Genomic DNA, 18,567 nt, shown 5'->3' with positions numbered 1-18,567 from the left:
GATATTTAAAGAACTCTTTAATTCTGTCTCTAATAGAATTAAATTCATGTGACTGCCTTATAATTACTTAATTTGTAAATGGGATTTCTTGACATTATCTATGACTTTGTTGGTTCTTTAGTTGATATGTCAATGAGTTAATGTAATCAAATACATCGACATTTATTCACGTTATGAAATTGTCACCCCTGATAAGAGTTAACGAAGTCGTTTTAAGAATTTTCTTCTAATGAGTTGATTTTGAGATCAATGTTTAGCATTAATGTTTGTAATTAATTCACAAAAATGGTTGACGATAATAAGAGTTAAGGAAAAAATTATTAGAAGGGAAAAATGATTATTTTAGCTAGTTTAATTATTCAACATCGAAGGTAGTAGGACGAGCTCGGTGGATCGAGCAGTTGATGGTTGAGTAAATGGGATCTTATTGTTGGAGCTTGAATTATATAGTTTTTATGGAGTCCATTTTATAGCTTCTTAAAAGACTTGAACTTAATTACGTAAATAATGAAAGTTCAGGAACTGTATGTGCAAAAATTTCCGAAGTATTATTTCCAAACCTAAGTGGACAAGTAAGAGATGGTGGGCTGGCGTTGTCCAAGGCACAGTATTGATGTCTTAGTTGTGTACATCGTAGAGAGAATTTCTGTCTCCAATTCGTCCTAACAATTTCTTGGATTATAGGATTTGAGCTTTGATTTTTGATGTCACTCAGCCGCGTAGTTAAATCTTCATAGAATATAAATTAGGGCGTGTAGGTTAAAAATACGTTGATTCATGAATATTGTAATTCAAGATTAGATCTTAATCAACTAGCCAACATAAGAATACGGATAGAATGATGCTTTCCGCTTTAAATCCTCGTGTATTAAATTAGAAGATTACGACGTCTATTTAATATCTAACCATATCCTCTTTGTGAAAATTAGCTAAAAACATTTATTATTTTTCGTCAAATTATTTCGTGAGGGTACGCTCTTCCATAATAGCTAAGTTCCTAGGTGAATACGGATTTGAAGAGAGTGAAATAAATCTTCAATTTCAGAGTTGTCCATTTTAAAATTTATTACACGGTGTAGTACTGTGAAATGAAATGAAATTGAGGTTGACCCTCAATGGCATGCAGGGTGCCCGAAGCACTAAATGGACATGTTCTGTTGCTGTTCAACTGGACTACCAGGAACATTTTATTGTTATACAAGGACACAATAATAAAGGAAAACGTACACCAAACCAACATGGAACAAATGCAAACTGCACATCCACACTAGAACACACACTTCGATTTACTTACAACAACTCAAATTAAATCCCGGATAAAGCTAGGCTGCGCCGGATTTATTGTGCTGGCCGAGGGAGCACCTGGGATTTTTGAGGACGTAGAATCGAAAGTTTCCCATTGCATGGTAATCACAACAGGTTCTGAGACCAAGTGGCTCCATGGTTGCTTTAGTGAACCTATTAACGAATGTTTAGTTTGTTGCAGTGGAACCGGAGTTGAAATGCTCGGTTTTAAATGCCTAGTCTGATGAATCGGTGGGGATGAGACGAGCCCACTTGAGTAAACCTTCTGTTGAGTCGATGTTGTCATAGAGTTCTTGATCTTCAACATATCCAGAGTTTCAACATACTTCTGCACTCTTTTAGCCTGCAAATTAGCATCAAATTGAGAAGTTTTGATATTATACTATCATCTCAAATTCAAGAACTGTGGAATCACATTAGTACCTGCATTTTCCTTTGTAATTTCACGTCGTCATCTCCAATGACACCTTCTAATTTAAGAAGTTGATTCATCAGCAACTCGATCAGATTTAACACATCTTTTTCAACCACTTTTCCTCCTCGAGAAATTATGGATTCAAGCGACGACACCTACGTAATTCCATAAAAATAAAAATAAAACATTAATTCGCAACATTTAATCACCATTGAATCTACCCATTTACTTGTCGATTTATTTACCTGTCGAGCAAGCCTATCGACCTCCAAACTGATTTCAGATATTAATTTCTTATCTTTTTCGATTTTCGCATTTTTCTTCACCTCCAAATACCTCTTCTCTTTGCCAATGGTATCCTCAACTAGAACAAGTTTGGATTTGTCCTTAACTCCAGTAGTATCAAGAAATGCTTTGGAATCTCTCTCTTTATCCTTGTAATATAATTTCTGATCCTGATGATGCAACCCTGTTGGCCCTGTTAACCTCTTCTTCAACTCCCCTGCACACATTTCCCAAAAATTCAAAAATTAATTAACTAATCATCAATCAAATAGCAAATTATCGAGAATTACCAAAGCTGGCTTCAGAGCTAATATGGATTTGGTGATTAATTGACCCATATTTTACATAAACCCTGATCATGGGTGGTGGTACGAGGTTTTGGTCAGCGTCTGTCCGCTTCTGAACTAGCATTCCGCCTGGCCTCAGCTCCAATTCATTATCAGAGGCGGCGGCGGAGGAACCACCGCTCATATGTGGCACCTCATTTCTTCTGGTTTTCATTCGCATCATTTTCGAATCTTGTGCAATACAAAGACTCTCTGCCTGTAACAAAGTGTTGAAGCTGAGAGAGTTTGGACTCAATTCATAGTATTGACATTGAGTTGATCATCGTACATATACCATCACAGAGTTCAGACAAAAACATTAAAAGCTCAGAAACCTCAGCATTAAACGAGTCCGACAACTGTAGCCACGCGTCAATAAACAGAATCTAAATAAGTATTACGCCATAACTACTCCATTTATGCCTTGAATGAGAAATTAAATTGAAAATTGTATTTAGATCGCCGGCGGTGAGTATTCCGGAAAAGTAAATAATACGAGGTGGGATGGTGTTGAAATTGTCTGGAAGGTAGATAGAATCAATAGCAGCGTAAAATCTAGCAAGAATTATGAGTGTGCAAATCTTGAAACTCAGATTATCCCGATGGGAATTAGCCGGGAAAATCAATGTCTGCAGAGAGAAGAATAATGGGAAATATAGAAAATGGAAAATAAATTATTTTAAATTTTTTTGTTTTTACAAATATCTCTCTTTCTGCTTAGCTGTTAACTAATTAAGGAGAGGACTAAAGAAGACAAAGAAATAAAACACAACATTTAGCTCAAATGGAAATATTCTCCTGGCCCGTTGGAAAGTTTTATCTTGCTCACTTGCAGAGAATTGTAAATGATGTTCTTTTGCCACATCAGCAAGTGAACAGTCTTATTCTACTCACTGAGGATAGGAGAACAATTTCATTAGCTAAGAATATTATGTATAGAAATACTCGTCAATGATTGTCATTAACAAAAATACTATTAAATTTTATTTCAAATTTCATTGCTATATACGTCATCCCTCAAACGGATACAAATCTGAAATTAACGATCACAGCTTAACTAATTATCTACACAATCACGACTATGATACCCTAAAAATGACAATGATAACATAGGAATTAATGAACTTTTTCAATGCGTATGATTGTGATTAAGAAAAAATCATTAATTAGTATGTATATAGATACTCGTTTACAATTGTGATTAAATTTAAGAAAAAGTTCATTAAATTTTATTTCTAATTGCATCACTATATCATGTTGCGCGACATGTCATCCCTCGAATGGCTAGAAATCATTAAGTTGACGATCATAACTTATGTGATGATCTACATAAACACGACATGATACCCCGTAAACGAAAATGGTAAATTAGGAATACAATGTATATAAATACTCTTGTTTGATAATTAATTTTATTTCAAATTTCATGACTATATCATGTTGCATCACATGTCATATCTTAGATGGATAGAAATCCTTCATTGATGGTCATAACTTAACTGGTTATCTACGTAGATACCCAAAAAACGAAAAATGGAAAAACATGAGTTATGGAATTGTGTTTGCTTATTTTAACTTTTATATTGTGATGTATTAGTAAGTTGACATACTACATAGTGATTACATGGAAGATTTATTGTAATTTGGTCGATAACTAAGTAATTTTTATCAATTTAGGATGAGATAGATATTCAATGCTCACATTTAAAGATTTAAGATAACTAGAATAATTTACAATCAAAGCAGGATTAGAAATTTTAATTCATTCCTCAAAAATTAACTATTTTACATAAATTATTTTATTCTTCATTTAATGGTTCTTGTTCCCTAAATTTTCACGTAAGCATTTTAAAAATATTAATATTAATATGGTAGAGCACTAACATTAAGAGAGTATTTTAGGAATTTAATATGTTACTAATTATTGACTTAATCATTATAAAGATGTTAAAATCCGGTGGCAAATCTTAATCGACCGGTACCATGCTTGTGTCACTCATCTAACGGTGGCCATTTATCAATCATTGGCTTTTATTACTGTAACTTTGTCGTTGTTTGGTCTAGATTAAAAATTGAAAAAAATTTCAAGTCAAAGTCAAAGATTAATTTAAACCACACATTTTATGGGATTCATAATATTTTAATCACATATTTCATCGATTTTTATCAAAAAATTTATTAAAAATTTAATTTTAATCTTCACCAAAGCTTATATTTTACACTCCTTTCCTTCTCTTCCTCATCTTTCCTCGCTTGAAAAGTCAAAGCTGGCGTGCACTTAACCTTATATCAATTTCAAGTTGTCAATAACATCACAAAAGCATTCCACATTTATAAGTAGTCTATTAAAATTCGGTTACCAATCCTTTTCCAAAAATTTCTCTGATGCTAGAACTGCAGTGAGAAAGATAATTATATAGATACTTCATCTTTATATATGGTTTTTACTCAGAAAAATAATAAGCTCACATTTTTATGACAGATGACGTATGTTTGATAAAGTGTTTTAAAAAATATATTTTGTGAAAAGTGATTTTAAAAAATGTATGATTAAAAAATAGTAAAAATTATGAATTTACGTGAAAAATTATTTTATTAGAAATTATATAATAGAAAATAAATTTGGAAAAACAAATTTCAAGTAATATGTAACAAACAAGAGAAATCGTAAATTTACCCACTCTTGATTACCTGTGTTACAAACGTAGCAAAATATTGTAAAAATGTTGTGAAGTAATTTCATTTTTTTTTTTTTTAAACCCATTGTTAAGTTAAATATGCAAGGTGAGTTAAGTGACATAACTATAAAATGCCATCATGTTTCAAGGAGAAATCAATGAGACATGCGATTTTATAGAAGCAAAATATTACTTTTTTCCCGCAAAATCTATTCACCTTTCAAAAATATTTTAAATTTCTATTGCATGGTTCTCATAAGAGAGACAATATTTGGCAGACGTGTGTTAATCTTTAATTTTCTCTCTGATTGAACCCGAAAAATAATCCATACCGACAATTCCCTACCGTTAGATTAAACCACTTGATGCACACTTCAGTATTTGTCATTGACTTTAGGGTTTTGCTTTACTAACATAAGGATTGACATTTAGATGATCGAACACACACATGAAGGGTCGACATTTTTTAATTCACGCGGGCCCATGCGCAAAATGTGAGGATTTATCAACCATTATATCAACCAATTCGATTACTTTAGCTCAATTCTCGATTTTATATGCCCCGTTTGGCCCGCATTCTAATTCTCATTCTCTTTCTTTTTTTCTTTCTCTCTTATTTTGAACCACATAATCTTTCATAAAATAATATTATACGCAAATCAAAAAAATTTCATTCTTTTTCAACCACACATTATTCGAAAAAATACTATTCTCACTATTAAAATTTGACAAGAATAGGGTCCAAATGGGGCTATATCTCATGAGCTACGAGGGACGTGGGGGATGTCATTCTCTGCAAACGTAATCCGACAAAGTCGGTACAACCTACTTTTCTGCGAATAAAAAAATGGATAGGATTTGAGGGACGGCTGTTGCTTTTGACGATTTAGGATGATTTTTATTTAGCTAATGATTCTTTAATATTATTAGTGTACCGACACCTTGAATTTGGTAGTTACAGACTACAGTCTTAAATATGTTTGTTATAACGTTAATTTAAAATTGTAAGTAGGTTCTTGAAGGATATAATAAAGATTAAAAATTGTACTATAATAAGTTATTTATGGTTATTTCAAAATTGAGGACCAAAACAAAACTATACCATTCGTTGGGGATTTGATAAAAATTGTAAATTCCATAAATTATGTGATGAGAATTAATTATTAACTTTAATTAAAATTTTAATTTTCTTTAGCTAAACCGAACATAGACTTTGTGTACTTCAACCATTCCATTAATTCCATGTGTGAATGTATACTTTAATTCGAAGGTCCACCAAATTTCTTATCAATTTATTTGGATCTAATTAATTGGCTAATTGGATTTCACGCCCTCAACTGCTACATTGTAAGGACTAAAATTCACTGGCATGCAGGCACCGACACACATCTTGCTCTGATTACCATGGGATAAAATTAAACTTTAGTAAAAGTGTACGAGTAATTATGTTGAGGATTTGTCCAAGATCTTTTGTGGTAGCTAGGTGGGCCCACATGAACCAGCTTGAGGAAAACTCGAGCCATTGCGTTCCAAGGAAGTCATGCACGAACTGGGCTGGGTCAATGTGATAACAACTACCGTTCGATTTTTAAGATATTTTCGATGTACAATATTAGATTTGGTGATAACATACATAGGATGTTAAAAACCGGCCATGCCAGCTCGCTCTTGAGTACTGAAATTGAGGTGTATTTGTTACAGGTTCAAGAAACCTAGTTTTTTATTTCGTTTAAGCTACCTAAGCGACCAATTTCACGTCATCTCGACCTGAGCAGCCCGGCTCACTTTATGCATATATCCCAAAGGAATTTTAGACATGAAATAGTCTTCACGAAGCAGATCAGTATATATCGATAACATAATAATTGCTGCTTTCTGTAACGTCTTATCCCTGTGGATTAATAAGCACAGAGATTAATGATGTTCCTTATGCATCACACATTAGCGAATGTCCCTACCTCTAAACTTGTTGGCAACGGCTACTATCCAGGCTTTATCTTTATCGCTATATGCATAATCAACAGTAGAAGCCAGCAGTACAAAACCCTCAACCTTCTCTGGTTGACTCACTTGACTGGAGCTCAGTATGGGAGAGGGAAAAATCGGTTGTCCGAGTAGAGTACGAGTGCCCTTGGGAAGCATCCCCAGCAGTTCGGAATCTGAAATTATTCATACGGTTTCATTAAAGTAACACATCAAATATGCTCGAAACATCTTCAAATCATAATCTGTTGATTAATATACTAGCAACATTTTATTATAGACGAAAATAAATGAAATCTGGATGGATTTTTTAATATCTAAAGCGGATACAATGATTTGCCCTCATGACTCTATATATTCGCAGTCTCGCAGAACAAAGGTGATTTGGACAATTACAGCCTGTCAGTGCACTATTGCTATTCAATAACATATTGCATGTCAATCTAATTATAGGGGATTTGAGTTCAACAATTTCTGAGGAATCGTAGAAAAGTAAAAACAAGTAAGTTCTCACTCCTATTGCTTCAATCCATTGTTTTGCCTTGTCATCTGACTAATGAAACCTGGGCCGACATTTATTGCCATTAGCATGCTTCCCAAAAAAAAAAAAAATAAAATAAAGAGAAAGAAATGGGAGATGGCCCCTGCATAACGGATTGCTTGCTTACCAAGCCATCTTGACAAGCTCCTCCCATTCTACTTCTATTATTATTCTTGACTTGACTTATTATTATGGGAACTACTCACTATCCAAGTGAAAGACGATGGATTATCTACCCAAGATAGAGAGTCCCACATGTGAAATTGTGACAAATAGAGTTGAACCAGTAACATTGAAAAGGCATAATGATAGTAGGGTGACCTAGAGACGGATCCAGGATTGGATCCAAAATCGGGCTACAAAATCTCAAATCGGGCTACTATGCCGAAATTTTTTTTTTTACATATAAAAAACTGGTATTTTACCAAAAAAATAAATAAATAATGCCTTAAAAAAAGCTATTGGGCTTGAGAGGGGCTACAGCCCAGCCCCCCCAAATCCGCCTCTGGCAGGGTCGGGATATCCCCGCCCTCCGAAGTGGACATGAAAGTCTCCCCTCATCCAGCTCGCTGCAAGGGAATTCCCACTCACAACTTCCCCTAATATCCTTCCTTTACCACATCCTGGAGGTTTACAAGAGATCCCAGAGGCTCGCTTGGCCAAAAACTAGGGTAAGGCAAGTTAGAGACGCACAAGTCAATAAATACTGATATTGTGTGTACTTACGATGTGCATATGCACAAGATTTTAACTCATTTTCTTGGATAGTCAAACTTGTGATATAACATATCAAGAGCGTGAAATGAAAGAGAGAGAGAATTGCCTCTATATGTACAATATTATTTGAATTTATAAAATTTTATTAGCATCCTGGCTACGATATGTGTTGACAAGCATACAAATCTATTTTGTCAAAAATCAACTATGAACTTAGTAACTTGATTTATATACTAAAATAATTTTGTCAGCACAAAACAATGGGAAAAACTGATCATACCTGCTACCTGTGGAAGGTAAATGGTATCCTTCAAGTTGGAGAATCCAAATCGCTGTGTTTGTCTCCTAAACCAATCGAGTGCATTTTCTTTGGAGACGTCTCTGGGTGTGTTCCAATAGCCACGCACGCACAACGCATCTTGAACTAAGACAAACTAGAACAATGTAGATATTTAGTACTCTACCAAAATCAGAAGAAAATTTTACTGGCCTATTATACTAAATGAAAATATAACTTTTGAAGATCTTATGTAGACAGTGCTTTACTGTTTATAAATTCATGCTGCATTAAAATGCAGCAAAACATAATTAAGGGCTCAGGCTGCAAGGTACCACAGATATCGAGTTTGTGTTACGCAATAGAATGTATGTTCCCCAAGCCAAATCTTCCTTCAGAGTATCTGAAATGTTTTGGGACATGACAAAGATTTGCTCCGCTCCTTTAGGTATACTCTTCTGATCAATCGAAGTAGCACCCTGAAAGAAGTCTTCTCGTAAAGACTAAAATAATTTGAAAGATATTGCACCTAAAGATCTGTCTAGTCACTGAAAGCAATATTGACTGAGAAATGAGGACAGTTCGTGACTTCTAAACAAATACGAAAATTTATCAGAAAATTTCTTTAGCTAGTAGATTAAAACTTTTCAAGATGTTTAGCGGCACAACAGTAGAAGTACAAGCAACCATTTATAAGTATTTGTTCCAGTGGAATGTTTAGGAACGCCTCTCTGCAGCATCAAACAGATTCAGAAAAGATGATATCTCATCTAAAGGGGGCACGTGTACTTATATGAATTCAGCTCAACATGTCCCATCTAAACAGGTTTATGTCACTCGTACAATTTGCATAAAGGATGGTGATCGGATTTGATCTCAGGACGACCTCGTCTAAAAGCTTTAGCCATTGAAGAGGAGGCATGATTTATTTAAACTTAAGACTTCAGTATCCTACAGCAATTTTTAACCAAATAAAAAAAAAAAAAAAAAAAAAAAGAGTCCAATACACAATTTGCTCCTAAAATACAAACTAGAAACATTTCTAGAAGGAAAGGAAATAATACCAAAAAAGAAAAAAAAGGACAAAAAATATTACCTTGAGAAATTTTCCAAGATAGGGAATGACTACAGAAAATGCAGTCAAAGAAAGACCCAGAACTTCTGATCTCTACACAATATCAAGAAAATCCAAGAATCAAGTATTTTAATTAGGTACTACTTGGCCAAAAATTGTTGGAAAAATTAGACGTGCATATATTATGTTTAAATAACATACCTTTTATATACATAAAATTGGACAGAATTTAGGCTTACCAAAATCAAATACGTAAAGTAGAAAAGAGAAATGCATGAACATGAATTTGGTAGAGACAAGAGTTTGACTCTTTGTCTTTAAGACAATAATGCTCAGCAATGGTGCTAACGGTTTTCCAACATTCGTCTCCCAAAATAAAACGACCACGTTTTGCAATAGGAGTACTCCAAATCACGTAGACCAACGGACCAACTTATGTTTTGAACCCTCTTTATGAAAGTTGACTCCAAATAAATACATAATTTTAAAGTGAATATGCATTAATATGATAATACAATTATGCAGTGAATGAATGAAAACAAACACATGGGGTCTATATATAGATGTTGAAAATGTTTGTTTCAAAAGAAACAATTATTGGAATTAGTCTCTATATTTGAAGAGACACGTCTCTTGGAAAATGATAATGTCAAAAGTCATAATCTTTCATATAAAAAGATACATTTTTAGCCAAATAATTTCTACAATATTCCATGTAATTTTCCATTAATTTACAGATTTAAGTGACCTAAATTTTGGCTTAATTTTTCCTTCATCAAATAACAACTTCCACTTAAAAAATTAAGAATTGATCAAAACCAATTTCATATACAAAATTCCAACAATCTTTCATATAAATGAAAATTAATGCAAATGACTATGCAGACGCTAAAGAGAGTTCAAGCGGAAAGCTATTGCATCTGGATAAGTACCTTATGGGTTTGAACATTCAGTAGTAAAATACTATCGGATTTACTTGGCTAATCAGTAAAAGCGATCTCTTAAACTGTCAGTCGTTAATGTAAACCAAGATAATAGTACTCACACAATAACCTTCCTAACGTTTTCGAGTTTTCACTGTTGTGTTCATTTTGGCCCTAAATAACTCTTGGATTTCATAAGTGCTTTAAAGAATTTAAGACTTTAAACATTCTCATAAAAGCGGCCCCACTTCACACTTATATAGGGGATTTCCTATTAAGAGTGCCTATAATACCTTACTTGGTTTGTCCAAAATATAAGAATCATTAAAAGTATAACTTAACATAAAACTTTCTGTAGATAGCACTTTTCTCATCATAGAAATGGCTAGGAATTAAATCCCAAGTGCTCATTAAATCTTCATAACTTAGTTGTCCCATTGAACCAAGATCTTGGAATCTCCGGTCAACAAGATTGGGTAACTATTATAAAGATCCTTACATAGTAGGCTTTAAGCACATTCCCCTTAATATGCAGTATACTTGATCTCTCGGTAAATCTTTTCTTAGTGGATCCATGAGTTTACACCATTTGAGATCAACTACTTAATGGTATTATGTCGAGTTAATTGTTCCAATGGTCATTGAATTTATGTCTATGTTTTTGATTAGTCACTAAAATTTAAAATATCGAGTTTTGATCACTGAATTTAGGTCAATGTCTTCGATTGTTCACTGAATTTAGGTCCATGTCTTAAATTACTCACAAAAGTTTAAAATGTCGAGTTTTGGTCATTGAACTTTGAAATATGCCATACGTTACTCACTAACATAATTGTTGAACTTAGAAAATATCGAGTTTGCAGTGAGTAATGTATAGCATTTTTCAAAATTCAGTAAGTAATGTACAATATTTTTCAAAGCTCAGTGAGTAATGTACAATATTTTTCAAAGTTCAGTGGTCAAAACACAATATTTTAAATTCCAGTGAGCAATCGAAGATATGGAACTAAATTCAGTGACCAAAACTCGACATTTTAAATTTCAGTGACCAATCAAAGATATGGACTTAAGTTCAATGACCATTGGAACAATTAACTCTATTACGTCTATGACTTATGCATCTAGACTTACCATTTCATATGACTTAGTATCTTATCAAATACAGCTAGCCAACGATCGATTCATTTAATAGATACACATTGTCACCAATTAAGAAATCCTCCTATGTACATGCTTCTCATTAGCTAAAGCTTTGTCAATTGCAAACAACAATGTTAGAGGATTTCTATCAAATACTACACTAGTCTATCATATTTACTAGTGGATTTCAGAATCATGGGTATTTAATATCATCATTGAAGCATTATAATGCATTTAAACTTTATAAATATTCTTTAAATATACCAATTGTTCTTGCATATCCAAACAAATGTCATAATCGACTTCCATCCCATTTCATCCACTTTAAACTTAGTCTATATCATCCTTATATTTAGTATAAGGGCTTTCTACCTTTTCATCTTCTCAGATATCTTTCTATGGTAATGTAAAACTAAGTTTCCCCACAATTCCTTAATTAGGAATTTACAAGCAAGTAGTAGTGTTACATTCACACATTTTGAACTTTTCATATAATTTCTCAAGCATTAATGATAACCCCTACAATTTTTGGGTTATACTTGGACTTAGAGTTCATCAACTATTTTATAGTTCAATTCATCTATCAAATAGATAATGTATATATAGAATGCTTCGTAAAAGCCTAAGCACTTTCAATTTAGGATTGTCAATTCACAATAATACAAATGAAAGACACTTGTACTTCAATCAAACTCTCTTTAATTTGATCAAGGTCGCACAAACCCAAACACAGTTAACATAATTTGAGTTTCGAAACGATTTCAAAGCATATGATTGAAGTTACTATGTTATGAAAATTGGATAAATCCAACATATGCGCACATAATTATACAGACATTTTAGTGTCTTATAGTACAAAATTGAAGAATGCTATGCATCTTGGCACCTATTCATGAAATTATTTGGCTGAAAAGGTATCTTTCTATATGAAAGATTGTAATTTTTGGTATTATCATTTTTCAAGAGATGTGTCTCTTGATATATAGAGACTAATTCCAATAGTTGTGTCTCTTCTATATGTTTTGTCTTTTAAAACAAACATTTTCAACATCTATATATACCCTATGTGTTTGTTTTCATTCATTTCATAATTGTATTATCATATTAATGTATATTCACTTCAAAATTATGCATTTATTTGGAGTTAACTTTCATAAAGAGGGTTCAAAATGTAAGTAGGTTCGTTGGTCCACATAATTTGGAGTGCTCCTATTGCGAGACGTGATCGTTGTATCTTGAGAGACAAATGCTGAAAAATCGTTAGCACTAGTGCGAGGCATTACTGTCTTAAGGACAAAGGGTCAAATTCTTGCCTCGACCAAATTCATATTCATGCATTTCTCTTTTCTACTTTACGTATTTGATTTTGGTAAGTCAAAATTCTGTCTGATTTCATGTACATAAAAGGTATGTTAATAGGTATGTTAATTAAATATAATTTATGTGAAAACACGCAATCTTTCACTAAAACATGTAGTCTTAAGTCATTTCATACGTTGTTTATACATCACATTAATGCACAATGTAATAAACATTTACATAGATCAATTGTGGACAAAACTTCAATATGAACATTCACAATGATTTGCATGCAGTTGTATGAAATAAATAGATGTAATTTAAAAAGTCATGTATCTTCTTGCATGCACCTTTTCAATTATATATACTTCCAGATTTGTTTGTAAAGCAATATGATATTTGTTGTAATGAATTCAAATCATAAATGAATGGTTCAATGATACAGAATCACCATCGAGTTTGTGCATTTAATCATTATAACACACGTATTCATTACTCATGAACAAAAATTGGAGTATTATTTTAACGCCTTATTTAACAAGTCGATGGAAACATGATTTTTTCTAATTAAAATGTTGCGTAATAGAACTGATAGGGATGTCAAACGGGTCGAGCCGATCGTCGGCTCGTGAAAGGAGGCTTGTGGGCGGTTCGGGCTAGTAAAATCACGAGCCCGAGCACGAGCCGAGTGGGCCAGGCCGGGAGGCGAGTCGAGCCCACTCGACTCGCCTTGCGGCTCGCCTTGTGGCTCGTCCTAGTGACCAAATCGTTCTGGTCACTGAAAAAAATTCAGTGCCTAGAACGGTCACTGAAATTTTTTCAGTGATCATTTTGGTCATTGAAATTTTTTTATTTATTTATTCCCCCCTTTCTTCTACTATAAATACCCCCCTTCCCCCAAATTTTTTTTTCATATCTTACTACTACAAGTCTACAACCCTCTCAACTCTCTTTTATTATATTAATTATCGAGTTTTTTATTTTTACTCTCTTGTGCAGTTGAAAGTTGTGCTGCAAAATATACAATATCAATTCAATTTTTATAGTTTATTAGTTACAATTTCAATTCATCCAATTCTTAATTCTCACAATCTCACTACATTTATATTTATTTAGTTAAGATTTCATCATAAACAATCAAACAAATGGATTAACGCTCATTTGTTGAGAGATTGTTCGATATAGGATGTGAGCCACTGCCACATCATGGAGAATCGACTACGACGCCGCAAAGTCAATTTCCAAATGAATTTGCCGGTCTAAATGACATACCGATACCTGAATATGTTCACATTCACGGTCAGGGAAGCCACAAACCAATTGATTTGGATGATATTAACGTTCCTGAATCGGAACATGAAGATGAAGATGCTGAATTAAATATCCCAGATGCGAGGGGAAAGCAAAAGGCCAAAAAACAAGCAAAATGTTGGGATCACTTTAAGTTGGTTTCAACGAGAAAAGTCGTCGATGGCAATGCAGAATCTAAAGCAGTATGTGAATACTGCCAACAAAGATTTGCATGACAAAAAGGAATTGGTATTACCCATCTCAACCGTCACTCCAAAGCATGTGTGGCCAGACATGGACTTCTTCCAGCTGGTCAAACACACTTGCAATTTGGCAGTCCAGGTGCCGGTTCTACAACTTCACCCCTATCCACATGGGTGTATTCGGAGGACAATACTCGAACCGGAATGGTGAAATTTGTTGCCGCCACTGAGTTGCCTCTAGCTATTGCAGACAACCAACACTTCGTCTCGTTCGTGAAAAAATATCTACAACCGAGGTACGTCGAGGTAAGTCGAAACACTCTTCGTGCCGATACAATAAATTATTTCAATAATTCAAAACAACAATTAATTATGGATTTGCAACAATATGGGGGTGTTATATCTTTAATTTCTGATATATGAAAAGGGGTTAATAAAAGAGCATATATAGCTGCAACATATAGCTGCAACTGCACACTATATAGATCCACTTTGGTGCATGCATAAGAAAATTATTGCTTTTAGAATTATTGAGTTTCCTCACAATGTTAATAATATATATAATGCTATTATCAGTATTATTAGAGAATATCATTGCGAGACTAAAATTCGATCTTTTACTTTTGATAATGCTAGTGTTAATAAGGTAGTCGTCGATAAATTGTGTAAAACATTTCAACCTGATTTTGGTGGGTATTTATTTTATATTCGTTGTGTGTGTCATATTTTGAATTTAATTGTGCAAGATGGTTTAAAACATATAAAGGATGAATTTCAAAGGATTAGTAATGCATTAGTATATATTACAATTTCTCCTAGTAGAAAACAAGTATTTAAAGATTTTTGTGCCGAACTAGGAGTGACAACTGCTAAAACATTTGTTAGCGACGTAGGTCATAGATGAAATTCTACATACTTGTTATTAAAATCATGTGAAGGTTTCGAAAATTTAATAACTGACTTTTATAATAATAGACATGTTAGAAGTGATGACGATGGTATGATAATTGAATCCGATTGGATTTTAGCTTTGAAAGTTAAACGATTTTTGACATCTTTTTATGAGACTACAAAGATTTTATCCGGCGTTTATTATCCCACAAGCTGTATGGTGTTTGAACGTTTTTATATAATTGTAAGAACATTTCATAAATATAAAAATGATCATGTTTTTAGTGAAATTTTAATTGCTATGGAATTAAAGTTTAGAAAATATTGGGAAGAACTGCCTATGTTATTTCCTTTAGCATGCACAATGGACCCCCGATATAATATTTCGGGAACTAAATACGTAATTAATCAAATCAATAAAGTTTTAATACTTGATACACCTATCACTTATAAGAATTTAGAGCAAACATTATGTTAAAAGTATGTATTATATGTGGAAAACATGGGTACGAATGTTAGTCGAGTACTCTCTGCTGCACCTACTCCTTCTGCTGAAACTGAAGAAGATGCTGCGGAAATAATGAATTTATTTCAAGTCATTAATACATTTAGATATGATACAACTGCAATGTGTTCATCTAGTGCCATGTCATCTACATTTGTATCTCATCAAACATCGGTCGAAACTCAAAATACGATGCTTATCGAATTAATTGATTACTTCAATCATAATATGCCAACAGACAGAACAATTAAAAAAAGTTCAGAAAAAGTAATTGAATTTTGGCGAAAGTATGAAAGACGTTGGCTAATTGTTTCTGCAATTGCGAAAGATCTGCTGACACCTCCTGTTAGCACTGTTGTTTCGGAGTCTGCTTTTAGTGCAGGTAAAAGGGTTTTGACCGATATTAGGAGCCGACTGAAAGAAGATGTTTTGGAAGCCTTAATGTGCGTGAAGGATTGGCAGGACGCTCATTTTCGACTACAAGATAAATACGTTGAAATTGTCTATCGTCAGGTAAGTGATGTTTGATTTAATTATATTAATCAAAATTTCATTATTTTTTAATCGTTAAATTTAATTTTCTTTAAAAAATTGTACACATTACAACAAGTTCGTATATAATTTTTAACTCCGCCTTCTTAAAATTGATGTAACTGGTCTCAAACCCGGATAAAAGAGGAGGGTTTATATTTTATTAACTTTAAAAAGAAATAAAAAAAAAAATATTTTTTATAAATGTATTTCAAAAAATAATTCGTCTTCATTATATAAATATTTTATACTTTATAAAAAGTATTACAATATGAATCATATGATATAACTAAAAAAAATAAAAAATTGTTTTTGTTAAATTATTTTTATTTTTTAACACTTTTTATATGGTCAAGAAATCATAATTTTTTAACACTTTAACACTTTAAAAAAAAAAAATACAAGCCCACGAGCTCGTGGGCCGAGCCGCTCGCCCAATTTCAACGAGCCGAGCCCGAGCTTGGCTCGCCACGAGCGCGAGCTGAGCTCTTGGGATTAAGGGCCGAGCCGAGCCACCTCTAATAGAATATATTTACCACAATCATGATACATCAAAGAAATTCGTCTTATGAATTTTATTCTTGAAATATCTTGATTTCTATTGCAAATAAAATATAATATGCACATTAAATAATTATCGTCTTAAGATTGTTGGAAAAATTAGACGTGCATAAATTATATTTAAAGAACATACATTTTATGTACATAAAATCGGATAGAATTTTGGCTTAACAAAATCAAATACGTAAAGTAAAAAAGAGAAATGCATGAATATGAATTTGATCATGGTAAAAGTTTGACTCTTTATCCTTAATATAATAATTGCCCCGCACTGGTGTTAACGATTTTCCAGCATTTGTCTTCCAAGATACAACGATCACGTCTCCCAATAAAAGCACTCCAAATTATATAAACCAACGAAACTACTTATGTTCTGAACCCTCTTTATGAAAGTTGACTCCAAATAAATATATAATTTTGAAGTGAATATATATTAATATGATAATACAATTATGAAGTGAATGAATGAATGAAAACTAACACATGGGGTCTATGTATAAATGTTGAAGATGTTTGTCTTAAAAAAAATTTATGGAAGAGACACATTTATTGAAATTAGTCTCTATATTTGAAGAGACGATCTCTTGAAAAATGATAATGCCAAATGTCACAATCTTTTATATTGAGAGATACCTTTTTCAGTCAAATAATTTCTAGCATATTCCATAATATTGTAAGTAATTTTTTAAATAGCAACATCATTCAAGAATTGGTTAAAAACAATTTCATATACAAAATTCCAACAAAAATAAGTAACAAATCAAAACACACTACTAATTTAACAACTAAATTGAGCAGAACTTTTGAAAGGAAATTACTTACAAGCTGAGCTGAAGTAATTGAAGACAAATCTGAGCCCACAAAATGATTTAACATCAAAAGCGCCCCAAATGTATAGCCAATGTATCTGGGTAAATATGATTCATCCAAACCAGGTATCCCTTCAAAAACAATCCAGAAAATATCACATTTTTACAAATATATACAATGTAGATGCAAAACTATATCCTAAATGTCAGTTCTTTAAGTTAAGGCGGTATGTGGTAGGGCATCCTGATTATCACAAACTATGCTTTGTATTGATTAGACGCGTACACATACACAAGCACACGTACCGAGTGTGAAGCGAAGAACAGAGAGATTGAGCTGCTGTGGAGGTGGGGTGTTCTGGGGAAGACGAGCGCAAGAAAGTCTTGTGAGTGGTGATTTTGTATAGATGTTGAAGTGAGATTTTGAGGGAAGATTAGATTTGGGTGGCGCGAATTCTAACCGAAATAACGAAATTTGCGAGAGATTGACACTCATTTTGTTTTGCTGTTTGGGATTTTTTTTAATGGGTAATTTGTGAAAGAAATTGGGGGAAAGAAGGTTGATGATTGGGTTTGCTCACCTGTGACGCATGTACGGATTACAACCTCTACCAGACCTACACTGTTAAGGTCACTTCCAATAGAATATTGCCACGTACCTACAACCTCGTGTGGCCGCCGGCGATTTTACACAGATTGTGAAGTATCCAATAAATCACTTGACACGTGTCCTTAAAAACCGGCTGTATCCAGTCATCCTGTATCCTCCACCGGCTGCATTCGGTCACAACCCCCTCCAATTCCCATTAAAAT

At 33.2% G+C, this 18,567-nt stretch overlaps 2 protein-coding genes across 5 annotated transcripts; both read right to left on the bottom strand.

Annotated features, from left to right (window-relative positions):
* Positions 1-1,079: 1,079 nt before the first annotated feature.
* Positions 1,080-3,124, bottom strand: LOC111403892 (BAG family molecular chaperone regulator 2-like). 2 transcript variants are annotated; one of them, XM_023032544.1, is made up of 5 exons: positions 2,621-3,124; positions 2,296-2,548; positions 1,966-2,222; positions 1,729-1,875; positions 1,080-1,648 (listed from the first exon to the last, which is right to left on the bottom strand). In XM_023032544.1, exons 1-5 carry the CDS (start codon positions 2,627-2,629, stop codon positions 1,301-1,303), a joined length of 1,014 nt encoding a protein of 337 aa, XP_022888312.1. In that variant the 5' UTR covers positions 2,630-3,124; the 3' UTR covers positions 1,080-1,300. The 2 variants fall into 2 exon arrangements, with proteins under 2 accessions (XP_022888312.1, XP_022888313.1); XM_023032545.1 differs by having other exon boundaries at positions 2,627-3,124.
* Positions 3,125-6,759: 3,635 nt separating this feature from the next.
* Positions 6,760-18,309, bottom strand: LOC111403891 (protein COFACTOR ASSEMBLY OF COMPLEX C SUBUNIT B CCB2, chloroplastic). 3 transcript variants are annotated; one of them, XM_023032541.1, is made up of 6 exons: positions 18,061-18,309; positions 17,768-17,886; positions 9,624-9,695; positions 8,863-9,006; positions 8,531-8,684; positions 6,760-7,168 (listed from the first exon to the last, which is right to left on the bottom strand). In XM_023032541.1, the coding sequence occupies exons 1-6, from the start codon at positions 18,248-18,250 to the stop codon at positions 6,951-6,953; spliced, it is 897 nt and encodes a 298-aa protein (XP_022888309.1). In that variant the 5' UTR covers positions 18,251-18,309; the 3' UTR covers positions 6,760-6,950. The 3 variants fall into 3 exon arrangements, with proteins under 3 accessions (XP_022888309.1, XP_022888311.1, XP_022888310.1); XM_023032543.1 differs by lacking the exon at positions 8,863-9,006; XM_023032542.1 differs by lacking the exon at positions 9,624-9,695.
* Between the last annotated feature and the right edge of the window lie 258 nt (positions 18,310-18,567).

This window comes from Olea europaea, chromosome 11, assembly GCF_002742605.1.
Source record: "Olea europaea var. sylvestris chromosome 11, O_europaea_v1, whole genome shotgun sequence".
Lineage (NCBI taxonomy): Eukaryota > Viridiplantae > Streptophyta > Magnoliopsida > Lamiales > Oleaceae > Olea > Olea europaea.
The sequence above is the reverse complement of the archived record's forward strand: the minus strand, read 5'-3'. Positions and strand labels throughout refer to the sequence as shown.

Coding starts and splice junctions, on each gene's coding strand:
- LOC111403892 (XM_023032544.1), bottom strand. Junction 1,876..1,965: donor TCGATAGGCTTGCTCGACAG/GTAAATAAATCG, acceptor GGAATTACGTAG/GTGTCGTCGCTTGAATCCAT. Junction 1,649..1,728: donor AATTACAAAGGAAAATGCAG/GTACTAATGTGA, acceptor GCTAATTTGCAG/GCTAAAAGAGTGCAGAAGTA.
- LOC111403891 (XM_023032541.1), bottom strand. CDS start 18,250: ATGAGTGTCAATCTCTCGCAAATTTCGTTATTTCGGTTAGAATTCGCG. Junction 17,887..18,060: donor TGTTCTTCGCTTCACACTCG/GTACGTGTGCTT, acceptor TTGTTTTTGAAG/GGATACCTGGTTTGGATGAA. Junction 9,007..9,623: donor ATCTTGGAAAATTTCTCAAG/GTAATATTTTTT, acceptor GACTTCTTTCAG/GGTGCTACTTCGATTGATCA.